Source organism: Podarcis muralis, chromosome 11 (assembly GCF_964188315.1).
Source record: "Podarcis muralis chromosome 11, rPodMur119.hap1.1, whole genome shotgun sequence".
Classification (NCBI taxonomy): domain Eukaryota; kingdom Metazoa; phylum Chordata; class Lepidosauria; order Squamata; family Lacertidae; genus Podarcis; species Podarcis muralis.
The window spans coordinates 55,741,794-55,762,475 of record NC_135665.1 but is presented as its reverse complement, the minus strand read 5'-3'; the positions used below and the strand labels follow the sequence as shown (position 1 = coordinate 55,762,475).

The 20,682-nt window shown below is 46.4% G+C and overlaps 1 protein-coding gene across 3 annotated transcripts in view; it reads left to right on the top strand.

Annotated features, from left to right (window-relative positions):
- Positions 1-20,682, top strand: part of MAPK4 (mitogen-activated protein kinase 4) — a 91,785-nt gene that overhangs the window by 43,093 nt on the left and 28,010 nt on the right. For all 3 annotated transcript variants that reach the window (XM_028748827.2, XM_028748826.2, XM_077936489.1), the window contains exon 2: positions 2,737-4,056. In XM_028748827.2, coding sequence (XP_028604660.2) covers positions 3,511-4,056 — 546 coding nt within the window. In that variant the 5' untranslated portion in view covers positions 2,737-3,510. The remainder of the gene's footprint in view (positions 1-2,736; positions 4,057-20,682) is intronic.

The window sequence follows — 20,682 nt, the reverse complement described above, 5'->3', positions numbered from 1 at the left end:
CGGCGGCGGGGCTTGTTATTGAAAACATAGTGTATACATTGGTTAGAAGTTCTTTCTTTCTTTTGTATAGTCTTTGGGTTCATCATCGAATTATCGAATTGTAGAGTTGCATATGCAGGAATCTCAACTAAAGCATCGACTAAAGCCTTCCAACCTCTGCTTAAAAACCTCAATTGAAGGAGAGTCCACATCTACCCGAGGGAGTCCAGTCCACTGTCAAACCACTCTTAATGTCAGAGAGTTTTCCCAGCTCCCTCAACCATTCCTTATGAGGCTTGGTTTCCAGACCATTGATCATCTTGGTTGCCCTTCTGAATAACAAAACATACGGATTTGAAACTCAGCTACAGGTGGTACCTAACACCAAGAAAACTAGCGCTAATATGCCCAAGAACCTCACCAAAATACTGGAGAGGGTGCACCTCCACAGGCACATACCTCCACATGTGGTGGGAGTCTCCCAAAACCCATCTATTCTGGACAACAGCCATATGAGAAATATGTAAAATAACTAAGCAAGTATTAGAAATCACCCCAGAATTGGCCCTACTAAACATCTTCCAAGACAATAATGCCCATTTACACCACAAAGAACTCATAACCCACCTCCTTTCAGCAGCCAGAAACATCATAACCAGACACTGGAGAGACCTGTCAGGAGTAAGCATGTACCAATGGTACCAAATAGTATGGGAAACAGCCTTACTAGAAAAATTAACCAATAAACTGAAACTGACACAGGGACAAATAGAAGAAGACGCCTTCACCCTGGTATGACTCCCCTTTATCACATACACAGCACAACAAGACAATGACAAAAATCCACCAACAGCATACAAATCAATATGGCTAACCTGATCCAAAACACCCACCCACCCCACTCACACATGAAAACAAAGATCACCACAGCCAATCACAAATAAACAACCACACCCTAGGCCAACCCCAACCTCTCTCACCACCAAAGGAACACAAGCGAATAGCAGAGAACCTGCACAAGCGATGCTGACACAAAACCCTACATATAGTAAGTAAAATAGAAACATCGCCACCCCACCTCACCCCCACTCACCTTCCCCCCTCCACCTCTTTCCCCCTTTTCTTCCTAATGTCTCAACAAATGAAACTGATCTGTAAAAAATGTTACTTGAAAAAAAGAGAGAGAGATTGTACATACTTTTGTAAACCAAGAAAATCTTTAATAAAAACACATTAAAAACAACAACATACGGATGGAAGTGCTTTTCCAAAGTACAATGCTTAAATTATACGTGGTCATTATTCAGCATTTGTTCTGATTTGCTTGTGGGGTGTTTATGCATCTTCCCATTAATTGTTAATTCATCTCCACTCCTTTCAGTGCATTTGATTGTCACTTTCCTAACTGCAAAAATTTCTTTTTTAAAAAAAAAATGTGGATTTGTTGCACTAGGGCAACAGAACACTATTAATCTGCTTTAATTACATGAATTACACCAACCTAAATTTCCCACAGAATACTGGCAGCCTGGTGGGCATGTCTACAGGAGCACGGCTCTCATGCAGAAAACCTGCTGTTCAGAATTTACCACTATACCAGTGGAGAAGAGATATAGAACATAGAGGTGACCCCAGAGATGGGAGAGCAATTCAGTTCCTCTACCCCACTGTGAAGCTCTTTCCAAACAAAGTCTATCCTTGGTCAGCAGTCATGCATCCAATCAGTAGCAGCACAGAAAGGATCCTTCCTAGGAAGGGGGAGAAATATGATTCGGTTCATGTTTAAAAGCTAACCTACAGTGGTGCCCCGCAAGACGAATGCCTCGCAAGACGAAAAACTCGCTAGACGAAAGGGTTTTCCGTTTTTTGAGTTGTTCCGCAAGACGAATTTCCCTATGGGCTTGCTTCGCAAGACGAAATGTCTTGCGAGTTCTTGAGAGTTTGTTTCCTTTTTCTTAAAGCCGCTAAGCCATTAATAGCCGCTAAGCCGCTAATAGCCGCTAAGCCGCTAAGCCGCTAATAGCCGTTAAGCCGCTAAGCTGCTAATAGCTGTGCTTCACAAGACGAAAAAACCGCAAGACAAAGAGACTCACGGAATGGATTAATTTCGTCTTGCGAGGCACCACTGTATCTAATTCTCACTTTTCAAACCAATTCGCAAACCAAGACATACTGTAGCTACCCATCGAAAATTGCACTTCTGCAAATTTTGTAAATCATTTCTCCAGCCAAGGTTACTGATACAATGCATTTTTGCATGTTCTTTTCATTAGATGCATATATACTAGTGAAAGGAACATACAGAAATACATTACATTGCAAAAAATGTGTATATCAGGGAAATTGCACACAAATGTGTATATTAGGAGAATTTTGCAGTAAAGTGCTGATGAATTTTAATTATTAGTATTATTAGTACTTATTAAATGTTTTTACCACCATGTACCCTATACCTACAGGTCTCAGAGTGGTTCACAGGATAAAATGAGGACCACAGGATTTTAATGAGGACCTCTTTTTAAAACATCACAAACTATGTGAAAATGAAGAGAATTGAACTTAAGATTGGAAAAATGAGAAAGAGAAAACCCCAATTTGACAGATTTGCCCACTCCTAGGTGACCGTAATGATGTATTTTCTAATCCTGCATAACTAAATTTGTATTTTCTTTAGGTGTGTTAACCTTCGAGATGGTAGGGTGTGGATAAAAGTAACTGCAGTAGCAAACTACTTCATTATCTATTTTTCACTTGCAGGAGGAGGGGCTATAACAAGTGAGGATTTGACAGACACGACAAAGACCGAATGGTGATGAAGGAAGGATGTGGGAAGAACTGAGCATGGCTCTTTGTGGCACTCAGTTGATGGGGAGCAGGATTCACTGGGAGGAAAGCACTTCCGTCTTTTATCAGGTCTTGTGACGACGAAATGGAAAAATCCACCCTGCGTTTAAGAATGTGTGACAGAAGATTCACCAAAGCCTTGCAGAACTAGAAAAAAAATGCTGAGTCCACTTCATGGAGAATAAAGGTTTCTGGAGAACCTCTCCACCATTTTCTTTCTGAAGGTCCATGTTTAGGTAGCCAACTGAATATTAAAAGCATGTATATGTTGAAGCTTCACTTTCCCCAACTTAAAACAAAACAAGAAGGATGACATTTAAGAACTCTTGGAGCCCATTAGTTTATCAGCATATTGCAACGAAAACCATTTGCTAGATTGGCAACTTTTCGCCTTTCCCCTACTTGCTTACCCGAACCGAAGAGAGTCAATATTTAAAGTTTGCAAGCTTGTTTCCAAGACTATTCTAGAATCCACTTTACGAACTTGTGTCTATTTTTCTTTTTAACCTCTGAACATTTGACTTGAAAACCTTCTCCTGTACGATTATGGGCTCCAAGCAAGGAATTGCACAGATTCTCATTCGTGGTAACGATGCACTGTTTTCTATTAAATCGTATTGGTGACTTGGAGGCTGGGCTCCTCTGCTGCCATTTCTTTGCAGAGACAAAGGCGGATCTGACCCCACCATGGCGGAGAAGTGCAATTACATCGCGAGTGTGTACGGCTATGACCTGGGCTGCCGTTTCATCAACTTCAGGCCCCTGGGCTTTGGAGTGAACGGGCTTGTCCTCTCAGCAGTCGACAGCAAGAGCTGCCGCAAGGTGGCTGTGAAGAAGATCGCAGTGAGCGATGCTCAGAGCATGAAGCACGCCTTCCGGGAGATCAAGATAATCCGCCGGCTGGACCACGACAACATCGTAAAGGTCTACGAGGTGTTGGGGCCCAAAGGAGCTGATCTCCAAGGGGATCTGTTCAAATTTAACATGGTGTACGTCATCCAGGAATACATGGAGACGGACCTGGCCCGTCTTCTGGAGCAAGGACCTCTCTCTGAGGAACATGCCAAACTTTTCATGTACCAGTTGCTCAGAGGCCTGAAGTACATCCATTCAGCTAATGTCTTGCATAGGGACTTGAAGCCCGCCAACATCTTCATCAACACAGAGGATCTGGTGCTGAAGATCGGTGACTTTGGATTAGCTAGGGTGGTGGACCAACATTACTCACACAAGGTACGTCCCTCGATTTGTTTGGCCTGATAAAAGCTGAGTGTTCTTTAAAATAACAGCATGCAGAAGTTTAAACAGATACTGTGGCATCTTCACAAGCGGTTCCAAACAAAGTTTCCCATAGAATGAAAGAGCAATATTGATGAGGCTGTGCAATCATGCTAAATTGGCTGGCTTCCCCTTGGAGGCCAAAAGGCATTGCCTTAGCATATCCTGTGAAATCTCGCTGCGTTAATTGGATTACAAACAACCCGGTTATATGTGGGAGGGAGTCCAGCCACACCACTTTCCAGATGTCAGGTAGCAAAAAACTTCAACCTAGAAACTAATTTTCAAGTTATGTACAGTGGTACCTTGGTTCTCAAACTTAATCTGTTCCGGAAGTCCATTCCAAAACCAAGGCACACTTTCCCATAGAACAGGCATCCCCAAACTCCGCCCTCCAGATGTTTTGGGACTACAATTCCCATCATCCCTGACCTCTGGTCCTGTTAGCTAGGGATGATGGGAGTTGTAGTCCCAAAACATCTGGAGGGCCGAGTTCGGGGATGCCTGACATAGAAAGTATTGCAAAATGGATTAATCCATTCCAGTAACATGACTGTTACTATATAACGAGACCATTGATCCATAAAATGAAAGCAATAAACAATGAACTGCAGTAGCACAATCAATCAATCAGTAGCTGAACTGGGTTCTACACAGTCACAAAAACAAAACAAAAAGAGCCGCAAAAACAAAAACGCAAAATAAATAGCAAAACCAGACAGACCTTAGCGGAATACTCAAAATGGAAGTTTGGCACTCAAAACGAAACATGTTTAGCTTCCGAAAAAAGTTCGCAAACTGGAACACTTACTTCCGGGTTTGCAGTGTTTGGGTTCCAAGTTGTTTGAGGACCAAGGCGGTTGAGAACCAAGGTACCACTGTATTCCGTATCCGTGTTAGACGAAGAATGAGCAGCTGGTTACTTCCTTTTCCAGATCCAGCCTTGTAACGCATCTGGGAAATGCAGCTGAAAAGTTCACACAGAAATAAGTCCCACCCAATTGTAAGAGTCCTGCTTCCTGGTAGGTCTGCATAGGATGGACCCGTAGAATGCATTCCAGCCCTAATTTGAAAGTACATTTAGGCTGCAATGCAATCCTTGCTTCACTGAAATTTTCATCTGAGTATGTGCATCTGGGATGTGCTTCCCTTTGAATTCTTCAAGTTAGCATGCAGAAGCTTGTCACCTTCAGAACTTTTAAGCTTCAGCTGGACTGCCCTCAAAGGCTAGATACCAAACAAGCTTGCGTTGTGTTGCTTTCATTGGAAGGTATGACCGAGAAAGCTCACCGGGGTCTGCAGTGGGCCGGAAGACTTGGGACAGGGGTGGGAAATGGTAGGTTGGTGCTTCGTTGGCTATGGAGCAACACTAGAAGAGAAGCAGTCAGAGCCAAAGAAGGAGCCAACTCCTAGGCGCTGCTGGGCCCCCACAAAGTTGATGGGCATTGCCATGGTGTGTGTGCGCTGTGTCATGTGATCGATTATGCAGGGCGGGGCTTACCTGGCCCCCACAATATTTTATTCAAGTTGGAGCTTCCACAAGCACAGGCAGTTAGAAGTTGAGTTGAGAACAGAGGCTGGAAATTGGGCCACGCTCACACCAGTACGTTCAAAGCACTATGATACCACTTTCAATTGTCACGATACCCAGAGTTTCCTGGGAAAGAGGGATTTATTGTTAAGCCACCCTGGCCATTGTAACTATGTGAGGGGAATAAGGGGGGGTCTCCTAAAAACTCTCAGCACCCTTAGCAATCTACAGCTCCCATAATTCTTTGGGGGAAGCCATGTGCTTTACATGTGCAATGAATGCACTCCATGCATGGTGTGGGTCTGCCCTTTGTAGGAAGAAGGGGTAGGAGGGATAGAGTCAGGGAGAGAGCAATTGGGGAGTGGGAAACGTCGTGCATGTGATGACGGGAGGAGCCAGGGGTGGAGCCAAACGTGGAGACCATGAGGCTTCAATGGTTGGTGGCTCCTCCTCTGCCTGGTGCCACTGTGGCAGTGTTGGGATGTGTCCAAGGGAATGGCGGCATCAGGCAGGCCCCCAGCTGGCTCCAGCCCACTGGCCAGCAGCAGGGCAAACTCCGGTCTCCCTTGGAACAGCATCAAAACAGCGGCACACAGCTTCAGAGGGGTGTTATGTACTGAGTTGAATAGGATCCAAAATGCAGCAGTATGATTGGTCCTAGAACAATAGGATCCAAAATGCAGCAGTCTGATTGGTCCTAGAACAATGCAGCAGTATGATTGGTCTGCAGGAGCCACCCAATTCAGCTCCAGATGGAAGTGAATCCACAACCTGATTGGCCTACAGGAGAATTCCGGAATTAGCCAATCACGTGCAGCCCATTGTGTAAATAATGTATATAAAGCAGATACTTTGGGGGGACTTTCATTCCTCCTCACCACTATGAGCTGAATAAAGAGCATGAAATCCACTCTCGACTCTGAGTATATTTCAAGAAGCCTTTAGAAACTTGAGCACGCCTTAAGCGGCAGGGTGAATATCACGCAACAGAAGTGGAGGACAGAGGCATATGTAAAGCGTATTTATAAGCATTTTATTCAGCATCAGGACAAAGGAAAAACATGTCTGCTCCCCTTCGTGTCCAAGCAGCAGGAAGCACAAAGCAAAAGCAATACACAAACGGAAGTTCCCAGCAAGCTGTGCTGGAATGTAAACAGACATGTGACATACAGCAGCTCCACACATCTGTTTAGGTGGAACGGAACATCAATATCCTAACAGGCAGGAGGAAGAGAAGGAGTAGAAGGAGTCAGCCACTGGAACCACACAGTGCTCAGCAAAGTTCTTCACTCAGCTCTGTGCTCAGTCTCCTCTCCCCCCTCAACATTGGGGGGGGGTGGGGTGGAAGGCTTGGCCCATCCCAAAAGATATTGAGGGCCCCCAAAACAGCTCAGGCCCCCAGGAGCTGATGTCCCTGGATAGAGTATTTCACCTGCAGCATGGAAAATTCCACCATGAAAAAGCCTATTCAGAAAGAATGTCCTATTTCAGAAAACTTTGACCACCCCGCCCCATAAAAGAGAGTTGCGTCCAAAGCGTGGGCTTGGCTCATATGCATGATTTCCCCAGATAAAAGGAACAGATGGACAGAAGGAGGAATTCAAAGTATGCTCAGCAATTTCGCTGCTACATTCCACCCCCTTCCAGCAGCCCGCCTGCCAGCTAGGGGCTTAGATGGGATTTTTGTCTGACATGCCCTTCCTTTGCCAATGAATAATAAGAGAGATGCTTGTCCCCCTGTCCCCACCCCACCTTACTAATTATGGGATACGTATGACTACTGCTTAGCTTACTTTAGTAAGAAAACAACGTGAAACCTTGGGCTCTTAAGGGGGAACCATTTATTTTTGAATAAGCATTTGCAGTGTCAGAAAACTAGGCAGTGTCCCCCCCCCCCCCCCGGGAGATAGTGCAGCTTACAAAATTTTGAGAATATTATTAAAGCGGTTGGAGTACTTATCCTCTCCTGTGCAAGTAGCTCACAGAAACATAAGCAGGGCTTCCTATTCCTCCTTCCTGTGCTAATATTTTTTATTCTGACAACAACACTGCAAGGTAGGCTTCAGGCAGAGAAAAAGAAAGGGAGAGAGTGGCTGGCTTAAGGAAACCTGTTAAGTTGTGGGTGAACATATCAGACGACACAGCGATTCTTCAAACAGCTCTTGTTTATTCAGAGGCCAGAACTGAACTGAGCTGAAGGGCTCAGTCAGCCTGCTTATATAGAGCTCCAGTACAACGTTACTGTAGCAACTTTCTAAAACTATCCAATCACTGAATGTCACTTTCAATCCTTCATTTGCATAACTATCTACAGTATCCCCCTGCTGGCCCAGGGTGAGAACTTCAGTACATAACAAAACCCAAACGTCTTTTCAGGGGCAAACTTCATGTCACACCCAAATACATCTAATGAAACCCCAGTACAGTTTTTGTTTTGGGCTATGTGTGTGCTTAGGGACGCGGGTGGCGCTGTGGGTAAAAGCCTCAGCACCTAGGGCTTGCCGATCGAAAGGTCGGCGGTTCGAATCCCCGCGACGGGGTGCGCTCCCGTCGTTCGGTCCCAGCGCCTGCCAACCTAGCAGTTCGAAAGCACCCCCGGGTGCAAGTAGATAAATAGGGACCGCTTACAAGCGGGAAGGTAAATGGCGTTTTTGTGTGCAGCTCTGGCTTGCCAGAGCAGCGATGTCACGCTGGCCACGTGACCCGGAAGTGTCTCCGGACAGCACTGGCCCCCAGCCTCTTGAGTGAGATGGGCGCACAACCCTAGAGTCGGACACGACTGGCCCGTACAGGCAGGGGTACCTTTACCTTTATGTGTGTGCTTGTGTTTTCAGAAGCATCCATGGAGACGAGATGCTTAACTCTGAAGTCTGCTCATTTCCCCACTCCCTATCAGTTTGGTGACGCAGAAAAGTTTTCAACAGGTGTTTGAAGGTTAAAGCAGAAAGCTCCTGTCGAATTTTCTGTTGGCAGAGCATTCCACAGGGCTGGGCTGATGACACTAAAAGCTTGGCATCTTCTTGCTATCCGATGAGCCGCACCAACTTGGGAAACGATCAGCAATGCTCCTGCAGATGATCTCAGAGACTGAGCAGGGATATAAGGGATCAGGCTGTTCCTAAAGTACCCTGGGCCTAAGCTGTTCAGGGCTTTGTAAATTAATACAAGGCCCTTGAACCTAGCTTGGTCGTAGATGTAGTAGCCAGTGCAGGTGTTTTCACAATGGTGTCACGTGTTATCAGCCATGTGACCCCAACAGCAGTTTGGCTGCCGCATTCTGCACCTGCTGGAGCTAGCAAGCCAGACTCAAGGGCAGCCCCGCACAGAGTGCATTGCAGTAATCCAGCCCTGAGGTTAGCAACGCATCAGCTACAGTGGTCAGGCTACTAATAGGAACATTCATTTCCAACCAGAAAGAAGACACCCAACTTTCTTTCGTTCAGCAGCATAATTATAAGAGGCAGGGAGGTGGCGGTGTTAATTTTGTTGCTCCTGGTATTAAAGAATTAGGAGCTGAAATGTTAGCTGATCTACAGTAAATCACCCAGTGGATCCAGATTGAGTTTCTGTCCACTCTGGCCCATCTCACCTATTTGACAAATTCAGGTCTGAGCCAAAGACTTTGGGGGAAGTTGGGTTTTGACAAGGGATTTGAATGTCAAATGTTATTCTTCCCTCTCACTTGTTTAAATGAAGATTTTGGATAACTATTCGGATCTATGCAGAGTTTTGTGTGAATGTATGTCTGAGCTGCTTGCAGAACCGTAGGCATCAATCCTAGCCTGAAACGGCCATAATCTTAGTTCATTTTGACTCTGGAAAACCTTTTTTTCCCCTCCAGGTTTTTTTGTATTGTTTGGCCAGGCCTAAGATGATATTTGTACACTGTGGTGAGGAATGATGTGTCTCTCAAACTACTTTCAGCTCTGTCTGAAACTAATGTCTCTCTCCATCTGCACAGAGTCATCTGTTGCCACTCTGTTGTGATGCAACTGCAGAGAGGCTTGTGGTCAAGGGCTAAGTGACATTTAAAACCTTCCACTCCTCCCCCCCCCCTGCTATAGAATCAGATAAAGGTTACCCATTCAGCACTATTATAGTGCCCTGCAGGTGAATGGAGGGAGATTTAATTCCACCTGGGCGGCTGAGTATAATTTCACTGGCACAGTGGCATAAATCACCTACCTCTATTGTTACTGGCTTAAGAGAAACTGGAGAAGCCTCAGCCAGACCTTCCCCATTCAGGATGAGATTAAGGCAGAAAGACAAAAAGATCGCCACCCCCGGTCCCATCCTACAGGGCAGGCTCAAGAGCTGGTTGCAATAGGAACAGGGCAGAATGAGAGGCTACAGTTTCTAACATTTTTATTTCGAAAAGTTGTGCTTGGACAGGACTGAGGGTTCCTGCAGAATGGTTTACTGAGCATTCATCCTGATGTGCTTGCACAAATCTTACGCAGAGGTTAGATTATATTTGGTCTTCATTCTGATTTGAGGTTGGGTTGCTCATCTTGGCTGTGAGCCCTGGAAGACCTGTTCCCTGCCTTGCAAGCCTTTTCCCACCTGGCCTGGGAGGGAGGGGCCCTGACTGACTCCAGCTACAAAAGCTGAGGCTGCTGGACAGACTCTTGGGCTGGGGTATTGCTTAGTGGGGGTTTTTGGGCGGGGGCTTTGTTGTTGTTGTTAAAAGGTAAAGGTAAAGGGGCCCCTGACTATTAGGTCCAGTCGTGACCGACTCTGGGGTTGCGGCGCTCATCTCGCTTTATTGGTCGAGGGAGCCAGCGTACAGCTTCCGGATCATGTGGCCAGCATGACTAAGCCGCTTCTGGCGAACCAGAGCAGCACACAGAAACGCTGTTTACCTTCCCGCTGGAGCGGTACCTATTTATCTACTTGCACTTTGACGTGCTTTTGAACTACTAGGTTGGCAGGAGCAGGGACTGAGCTCACCCCATCGCGGGGATTCGAACTGCCGACCTTCTGATCGGCAAGTCCTAGGCTCCGTGGTTTAGACCACAGCGCCACCCGCATCCCATTGTTGTTGTTACTAATGTTAAATTGTTGTCTCTGTATTTTAGATCCAGTTGTTATTTATGTGGCAATTATTCAATTTGGTTGCGTGGTTTTTTGATGAACATAAGAAGAGCCCGCTGGATGAGGCAAATGGCCCATCTAGTCTAGCATCATGTTCTCACAGTGGCTGACTTGATGCCTGTGGGAAACCTACAAGCAGGATTTGAGCACAAGAGCAACTCTCCCCTCCTGTGGTTTCCAGCAGCTGGAATAATAATAATAATAATAATAATAATAATAATAATAATAATAATAATTTATTTATTATTTATACCCCATCTGGCTGGGTTTCCCCAGCCACTCTGGGCGGCTTCCAACAGAATATTAAAATACAATAACCTATTGAACATTAAAAGCTTCCCTAAACAGGGCTGCCTTCAGGTGTCTTCTAAAAGTCTGGTAGTTAATTTTCTCTTTGACATCTGGTGGGAGGGCGTTCCACAGGGCAGGCGCCACTACCGAGAAGGCCCTCTGCCTGGTTCCCTGTAACTTGGTTTCTCGCAGGGAGGGAACCACCAAAGGCCCTCGGCACTGGACCTCAGTGTCCGGGCAGAACGATGGGGGTGGAGATGCTCCTTCAGGTATACTGGACCGAGGCCGATTAGGGCTTTAAAGGTCAGCACTAACACTTTGTGGCATTCAGATAGCCACTGATAGCCTTCTTTAGGAATTTTGTCTAATCCACTTTTAAAACCAACATTCATTGAATGTCTTTTCTCTGTCCACTTTCTTGATGCCGTATGTAATTTTATAAATTTCTGTCATGTCTCCTGTTACTCATCTTTTCCCTAAACTAAAAAGTCCCAAATGCTGCCCTTTTCTGTACAATTCTTTTCTTCTGGCTCAAAAAGCACAGCGGTTTGGTTTTTCTTTTTTGCAAAGGGAAAAAAAGCATTGCTGAGGGCACCCCTTCCATTTACACACAAAAAAAAATATGTTTTATGGTTAGCCATCATAACTTTGATTTAAGGTAACCGAAGTTCACTGCTGCATTCCAGTGGATTTCCCCCCTCAAGGATCTGTAGAAAGAAATAGTACAGTGGTACCTCAGGTTACATACGCTTCAGGTTACGGACGCTTCAGGTTACAGACTCCGCTAACCCAGAAATAGTACCTTGGGTTAAGAACTATGCTTCAGGATGAGAACAGAAATCGTGCTCTGGCGGTGTGGCGGCAACAGGAGGCCCCATTAACTAAAGTGGTGCTTCACGTTAAGAACAGTTTCAGGTTAAGAACAGACCTCCAGAACAAATTAAGTTCTTAACCAGAGGTACCACTGTACAGTCATACCTCTGGCTGCGAACACTGTGGGTTGCGCGTTTTCGGGTAGTGGACCGCGCTGAACCCAGAAGTACCAGAACGGGTTACTTCCGGGTTTCGGTGCTCACGCATGCGCAGAAGCGCAAAATGATGTCGTGCGCATGCGCAGAAACGCCAAATCGCGTTACGCGCATGTTGCGGGTTGCGAATGTGCCTCCCGCACGGATCATGCTCGCAACCCGAGGTATGACTGTACTCAAGAAGGATTCCTCTTCCCCTGGATTGTCTCTTGTATATGACGCTGGCATATTTTGAGCCCCTCTCACACTTTTGTGCCATGTGCAAATGATGTTGAAGGGAACTCAGAAGAGAAAGCTCAAATGGAACCGTTATTAACGCTGAAACAAAGTGGACTTTGCTGTAAGAATAGGGTGGCCCTGTGTCTTCCTTTACAGATTACAGTCCTCCATTTGAAGTCCTTCCTCTATGTGAAGGAGTCCTCTAGAAGAAGGGTATTGTAGTTCATTTGTGGTTTAAAGATACCTAAGGAAGGTGAGCAGGAGAGGCCTTGATGTTGCCCGTTTGGAGTGAGCAGTACCTGGGCATCAAACCCATCAGGCACACAGATCACCAGGTCATTTGCCCCCCACTGTTGTGTTTCTGCTGAAATAATAGTCTTTCTAAAGTTTCATCTATAATATGTACAAATCTGTGCCTTTTTCATTCTCTCTCTTTTTGTGTCCTCTCACAGAGCACTGTTGACAAGAAATGATACAATTTTCTTGTGGGTTTTTCTCTCTCCTAAAAAAGGGAAATATATTTGCTTGTGGAATAATTTTCTATTACAGTGGACTCTCGGGCTGCGAACGTGAGCCGTGTGGGATGCACGTTCGCAACCCGCGGCAGCGCGCCTGCGCACACGTGGGTTGCGATTCGGCGCTTCTGCGCATGCGCAAAGCGCGATTTAGCGCTTCTGCACATGCGCGACCGCCAAAACCCGGAAGTAACCTGTTCCAGTACTTCCGGGTTTCGGTGGTCCGTAACCCGAAAGAAACACAACCTGAAGCGTCTGTAACCCGAGGTATGACTGTACTACAGTTTTGCGTTTTGGCTTCAGTATATGATACTGAAAATAACCATGACAAACCAAAACAGATTTTTATTTTTTTGCATTTTTATCGTGATCTCACCTTTCTTCCAAGGAGCTCAATGTAGTGTACATGGTTCTCTTTTCCTGCTTGGCAGGGGGTTGGACTCGATGGCCCTTGTGGTCTCTTCCAACTCTATGATTCTATGATTCTTCCCCATTTTATCCTCACAAGAACCCTGTGAGGTAGGTTAGGCTGAAAGACAGTAACTGGCCCATGGTCACCCAGTGGGTTTCATGGATGAGCAGGGAATTTTAACCTTGGCCATAAGCCAAGAATCTAACCACTATGCCATACTGACTCTCAATACTGACTCTCAATACTGACTTTGAGCCCCATGAGTGAAAATTGCCTCATATATTTTCTGATAGACTATTCTTACTATTTTCATTTATTTGTCACTTTCCACAACAAAATGTCTCAAAGAGACTTGCTGATCTCTAACAAATCTTTAAAGGCAAATGCTTCAAGAAAAACAAGTTTGTGTAATCTGGAAATGATAGCAACAGAGAAAGCTCCCCTGGATGCGTGATTTACGATGCTCTGATTTGACAGAGTGTTTCAGGGTGAAGACGGATATAGACTTTTAAGAGCAGGGCGCTGTCTATTTGCAATCTACCATATAAACTAGATTCAGAACTTCCTGAACGTACAGTAATTCATAAAACAAGGAACCTGCAGAGGAAAGGAGAGGAATCGGATGTAGCCACTGGAACAGAAGGGGTAGAGATCTGCAAAGTTACATGTGCCATAATTTATTAAGATCTGGGTTTCAAGTCTCCAGCTTTCTTGATGTAGTGTGAAATACGGTCGTGTTTTTTCTCTGAAAGAGCTGAATCAGTTTTCCCTGAGAAAGAGCTACAGTACATGAAACGCATCATCAGGCAATAAATGATCTTCTCTGCACCTTTTGGACGTCTCTTCTGTTTTCATTCTTAACATAATTCATACCTGCAAGTCAAGTACTAGATCAGCCTTGCAGCTTCCCCTGTGCATCTGGCAGACTGCTTTTGAAAGAAAGAAAGAAAGAAAGAAAGAAAGAAAGAAAGATAGAAAGAAAGAGGGAGGGAGGGAGGGAGGGAGGGAAAGGTAGGCAGGTAGGAGGCACATGAAATCCAAGGGCTCTACCAGACTACCTGTTCATTGAGAATTCCTTCAGATTGGTTCACAGAGAGATCAAAGCATGTGTTATCTTATACTTCACAATATATTTTCTTCTCACTTTCCTTACTGCTAAAAGTCAAATCTTTGGAGGAGGAGGGTTTCTTGCACATGACCTCTCAATCAACCATCATTCTACAACCTGAATTTGCAGGTATGTGCTCATAGGTTCAAAGAGCAACAGAGGGCAGTTTGAAAGCCTTCCCCTGAACAGCCCTTTGCTCCTCTTTAAGTCTCTGTTATCCAATTTTCTTTAAACTTCTTTAAGCATCTGGTTTGCTTGCAAAGGTCTTTCAGATAGCTCCATGCTGCACTCTGAAGACTCAAAGTGGCCTTGTCACCAACGGAGCAGGTGAGCCAGCATCCAGATGCATTGGCAAATCCTCCCAGTTGCATTGGTGCAACTTGGTTCCCCCGGCATAGTGTGACTGACCTGTGACCCCCCAGATATTGCTGATTACAACCCCCGTCATTCCAGACCATTGACCATGATGAATGGAGCTGATGGGAACAGCATCCAGATGGCCACAGGTTAGACGCCCCTGCTTTTGCTTCCTAGCTGGTATATGTCAAGTAAAAGAATGCTCTCTAAAATTAATACTGCTACAGACAAGCACATTAAAGTGTGGAGTGCAGTTATAACAAGCAGGAGAACTTAAAAACACACAGCTGCTGATTCAGTGTACACTTAGATATCTTTGCACCTAATGCTATTAAAGTGCAATTCTAAAAAGATATAAATATCATTCAGTATCGAATATTACAAATATTATTGCACCTGGTGCTACTAAAAGAAAATACAGACCACCTCATGGTTCTGTGTGCCTCGCTGGGTGATTTACAGCTCCTTACAACCAATCAAACCCTGGCATCTGTTTTCTAATTAAGGCTCATCTTCCCTTTTGCACAGAATGCTGAGAGCTTCCTGGAATCGAATGCAAACATGAGGCATTTGCTATAGTGATGTGGTACGCGGCATTGCTAATTAATTTCAGCGGGAGCTCGGTCTGCTTTGGTGTCTTTGTACCAGCTCAGACTTCTGAGACTGTTGTTCTTACAGTGAAGCCTAATTAACAATCCCCTTTCTGAAACCAATGCTGCTGTGATGCTCTCAGATTTTTTTGGTGCGTGAATGCAGCTAATATTGCGTTGGTTTTTACAACCGACACTCTCCTGTTAGTCGATCAGAATGTGCTGTTCATTTATTTTAGGGAGAGAGGGGAAACCTCCTGTCTTTGGGAACAAATGTCCGTTCTTTTACTTCGTTGCTTTCTCTGCGAGGGCAGTCAATAATTCTTCTGAGCATCTTAGAATCAGGCCTTGGCAAAGGTCTTGCAGAGGTAGCACCAGAGGAAGTGGGACATCACAGACTGACATAAGAAGCCAAGGCAGCTTCTGTGTGATGGCCTGGGATTTGGACTCGAATGCTGAACCTGAGGGATCCCAGCCTGCACAGGATTCCCTGCCTCCAGAACCAGCTGAGCCGGGGCTGGGGCATGAGCCTGAAGGGTCCTCACCTGTGCTGGATCCTCAGGTGCAGGCATCAGCTAAGTCTGCTCTGCCTCCTGAGGTGATGGAGGACCCATTGCCTGCAGGTGCTCCACTCTCAGCCCCGTCAGAGGAAGCTGAGGTTGCCTCTGGGTCCGGTAACCCTCCAGTCTCTCCTGAGCTGCAGAGGCTCAGGGCAGAGAGGCGGAGGGAACTAAGTTTCTGCAGGAGGAGTGTTCACCTCCAGGCCAGGAGGGGCGAGTCACCAGAAGATCGGGGCCGCCCTATGCCTCGGGGCAGATAAAAGCCGGCCAGCCCCAGTCCCAAGTTGCAGGAGCAACATTGTTGGTTGCTAGTTCCTGTCTGACCCTGTCTTGCTTTCCTGCCTGAGCTCCTGACCAGCCCTGGCTCCCTGCTTGCAAGCCTGTCCCTGACTTCACCCTGCTCCCTGCCCTGCACCCAGCTTCAGCTACTACGGACTGCCTCCTCGTTGCACCTTTGACCACAAACCAGACTTGGACCTCGCCTCTTGGGTAACCCACGGGACCAGCACATTCTGTCAATCTGTGATGTCCCAGAGAAATCAGGACTATTGTCACAGGTGTTATATGCTAGGTTTGCCATACGTCCGGAATTTCCCAGACATTGCCAGGATCCGGCCGTTGGAAAGAGTGTCCGTGTGGGGAAAAAGCTCAACAACTTTGGGCGACAACTTCTTTTGCATCCGGATTTTCACTTTTTGAAAAATGGCCACCCTGTTATATGCTCAAGCCACCTTGCTGCAATGTGCAATTTGGCCGCCGAATTCTGCACCAGCTAAAGTTTCCAAACTGTCTTCAAAGACAACCCCAAGTATGACGTGTTGGATTTCTGTTTCATGCATGGTGGGGAATAATCGAACATCTGTAGTTTCTGCTTGTGTTTTTGTTGGAATCCTCCGGCATCTCTCGTCAGGGTCTGCGGCTCCCGAAGTTCCTCTGCTTCAGATGCGGAGGCCACAGAAGTAATGACTTGGTCTCAGAGTAGGCTGCTTGATGTGTGAGTCAGTGCTCTGGGTGCAAGAGTACAGTGCATGTTAAGTTGTGGGCGAACATATCAGACGACACAGCAATTCTTCCAAAGCAGCTCTTTATTTGTAAGCTGGAACAGAACTAACTGAGGAGCTCAGTCAGCCTGCTTATATAGAGCTCCAGAGCAATTGTAACTGTTGCAACTTTCTAAAACTATCCAATCACAGAACGTCACTTTTTGATCCTTCATTTGCATACAAACTATCCAATCACTGAACGTCACTTTCGATCCTTCATTTGCATAACTATCTACAGTATCCTCCTGCTGGCCCAGGGTGAGAACATCAGTACATAACAGTGCACACTCCGGTCCTAAATCTGAAAGTCAATCTGCACGGCTGCCAGCCTTAGGCTAGCCTTCTCCCAACCACGTGACCTTCAAGTGTTTGGGGCTAGCATACCCATCAGCTAGCATGGCGGTGGCTGATGAGAGCTGGTCCAAAACATCTGGAAGGCACCAGGTTGGCAAAGGCTGCCTCAGACCCCAGTGGCCATTGGGACAGGTAGAGCGGAAAGCAGAGTATCCTACTGGAGATGGAGGCAGAGCTAATGACAGGCAGAGCCAATGAATTCTAGTTTGTCCCCATCCTCTTCCCTGCTGGGTTCTGCAAGGGCAACACTAAGACTACAGAGGAGGAAGCTGTATTAGCTGTAAGTAAGAAAGCAGATCAGTAGGGCAGGGTAAAGCCCCATTTGCCCTACGATATGATACCACAGGGATGCGGGTGGCGCTGTGGGTTAAACCACAGAGCCTAGGACTTGCCGATCAGAAGGTCGGTGGTTCGAATCCCCACGACGGGGTGAGCTCCCGTTGCTCGGTCCCTGCTCCTGCCAACCTAGCAGTTCGAAAGCACGTTAAAGTGCAAGCAGATAAATAGATACCGCTCTGGTGGGAAGGTAAACGGCATTTCCGTGCGCTGCTCTGGCCACATGACCCGGAAGCTGTCTGTGGACAAACGCCAGCTCCCACGGCCAATAAAGCGAGATGAGCGCCGCAACCCCAGAGTCGGTCACGACTGGACCTAATGGTCAGGGGTCCCTTTACCTTTACCTTTATGATACGATAATCTTTATTGTCATTGTCCCATACAGAACAACGAAATTGAAAAAATCTACATCAGACATTCAAAAACCGACAAGCCTGCTATCCCAGCCTGGTTAACCCCCTAAAAACTCTGATACCCCATAATTAAATACAATATACTCCCAGAGAGACTTCCTTACACTGCGTTTAAAACCGAAATCAGCAAAATTTCTCAGGCGGCTAGTCCTAGTCTTAGAATGCAGAAAGCTGAAAGAGATCACTTCCGGGGTGCGTACTATCCTGCACTATCTCTGCAGCTTTCTTATGGCACCTGGAAGCATAGATTTGACTCAAAGTGGGAATTATTCTTTCTGCAGTTTTTACAACCCTGGACAGCATTGTTTTTTCCCTAACCGTGCAGCTCCCAAACCACACACAGAGACTATAAGTTAATAGACAAGCCTCCACTGGCCTCAGACCATTTCAAATGAGGAGGTCGAATTCTGGCCTTCCCTTTCTAACCCAAGGCATTTCTCCCTCCACTGGGTTCCGTCCTAGCATGGGCTTGGGAGATTTGAGGTAGAGCTGCCTCCCAATTTGAAAACACTTTCTAGTTTTGAGTGGGCTTAGAATCACAGAATCGTAGAATTGGAAGGTTTACCTAGTGCAATCCCCTGCGAGGTAGGATTCTTTTGCCCAATGTGGGACTTGAACCCACGACCCCAAGATTAAGAGTCTTATGATCTACCAACTGAGCTACCCTTCTTAAGGAAGCTGTCAGAAGAGCAAAAAGGTGTTTTTCATTTTTTTGAAAAATGCAACCAATCGTAATAATAACCCCAATTTTGCTGCATGGGCACAGAAAGCAATGGCGTTGAAGGATATCATTATCTCATCAGGGAGCGAAGATGATGATCGGAAATATCTACACACTCCTGCTGGCAAACTGCTGCTATTTCCAGGGCACTCGTCCATTGGATTAATAGCCAGCAGCACCGCCAAGGAGATGTCCGACCGGTTTTGTCAGGAATGGCTGCCATTCTGTTCTGAGGGCACCTTTAGCAGAATGCCCCAGGATGCTGTCTGGTCCGCCCATCTCCGCCGACTGCTGGTAAAGGTTCCGAAATGGACGGCCCTTTGCACAGTTCACTTTGTGGAATTTATAATGGAGTGGAGGCCTCCAACTTAGTTGGCTTTAGAAGGGGTGTTGAGAAATCCGCTCCACTTCATCGCGGGGAGGAGTTGAGGTGGACTGCGTGGCTACCCACTCTTCCCCAGGGGCGGGGGACAAAGTCCCGCATTGCCCTGGGGATCTCGGCCGCGTCAGCACTCAGCCAGCCAATCAGCTGGCTGGTGGGGGGAGTGGCCGGGACCATTAAAATGGAGGCACAAGCCGGAGGGCTTCCTCTTGGCTCGCTTCTTCAATCTCCTGCCCTCCCTCCCCTTGTTTGCAGGTTTTCACTGGCCTTGCTAAGGACCTCGGTTGGTCGCCGTTAAGGGGCCTGGTAGGAATTTTTCCACTTGGCAAAATTGGCATGGGCCATTTGGTTTTCACCTACCTCGTAACAATTGTCACAACTTGGTAAGGTTTTGCGGTTAGGCATTGTTTGACCTTGTGATGGGGGAGGGGAGGTGTGGCCATCACCTGCCCCTCCAAGCTTAAGAGTATTCTGTTAAAGGAATCCGGGGGTGTGGATCTTGTCCGAAGCCCGGTTGGGGGCTAGGGCCATGACACGACCCCGTCGGGAACACCTGGGGCAGCTCGAGTTGGTCTGCATCGACGGGGCTCCCCCTTCTGGCAGTATCCCTTACCAGACTCCCTGCACAATGGGCAGGAGTCAAATATAGTCGGGTCCATTCAATGCCTAAGCCAATTACTGCTCAAATTCTGTAATCAATAAAGTTGTGGCCTAAATTTGCCCAATAACATTAACCTAATATCTGTTTCCTGGTGTATTTTATGCTTCCACGAGGGGGTGGTTGCGGGGTCTAGACACGCAAATTCATGTAGGAAGAGGCCAACAGTGACTACTAGCCATGATGGAAGTTCACAACCCGTGAGCCATCTGAAAGCAGCTCTGCACAGTCATACCTCTTGTTACGTTTGCTTCAGGTTGCGCAATTTCAGGTTACATCCCAAGGCGACCCGGAAGTACCTGAAAGGGTTACCTCTGGGTTTTGCCGCTTGCACATGCGCAGAAGCACAAAATGATGTCACGCACATGCGCAGAAGCGACAAATTGTAACCCACGTGTGCACAGAAGTGCCTCTGTGGGTTGCGCTCTTTTCATGTTGCGAACAGGCCTCCGGAACGGATCCCGTTCTCAACCAGAGGTACCAGTGTATAGGGAAGTTTCTTTTAATGATTTATTATGCTTTTAGACATGTTGGAAGCTGCCCTAAGTGGCTGGGACAATCCAGGCAGATGGGCTGTGTATACAAATAGTAACATTACTGTTGTTGTCATGATGGAATAGGACATCTCTGTTTTCATTGGAGAAATGTTGGAGGGTGTGCTAGACAGACCTTTGGCCTGATCCATCTTCTTACACTCTGATGTCTTCCATTGCACATTTATTGGAAAAGGTTGTGATTCCTATTAAATTGGGGATGGGCAGCCTTTCGGGCCCTTGGTTGGTCACAGGCAGGGGTGATTTTGTGGGAATGTTCAGGGTGGCAGGAGAGGATATATTGTTTATTAATATTCTTCCTATCTTGCATTAGCAAGTTTCTTTACTTAGCAGAGTTTACATGTACAGCAGAAATCTGGTTGCAGGCTCATTAGAACCTCTTACTATTATGCAATTCAATCTCCCTCAGATTGAA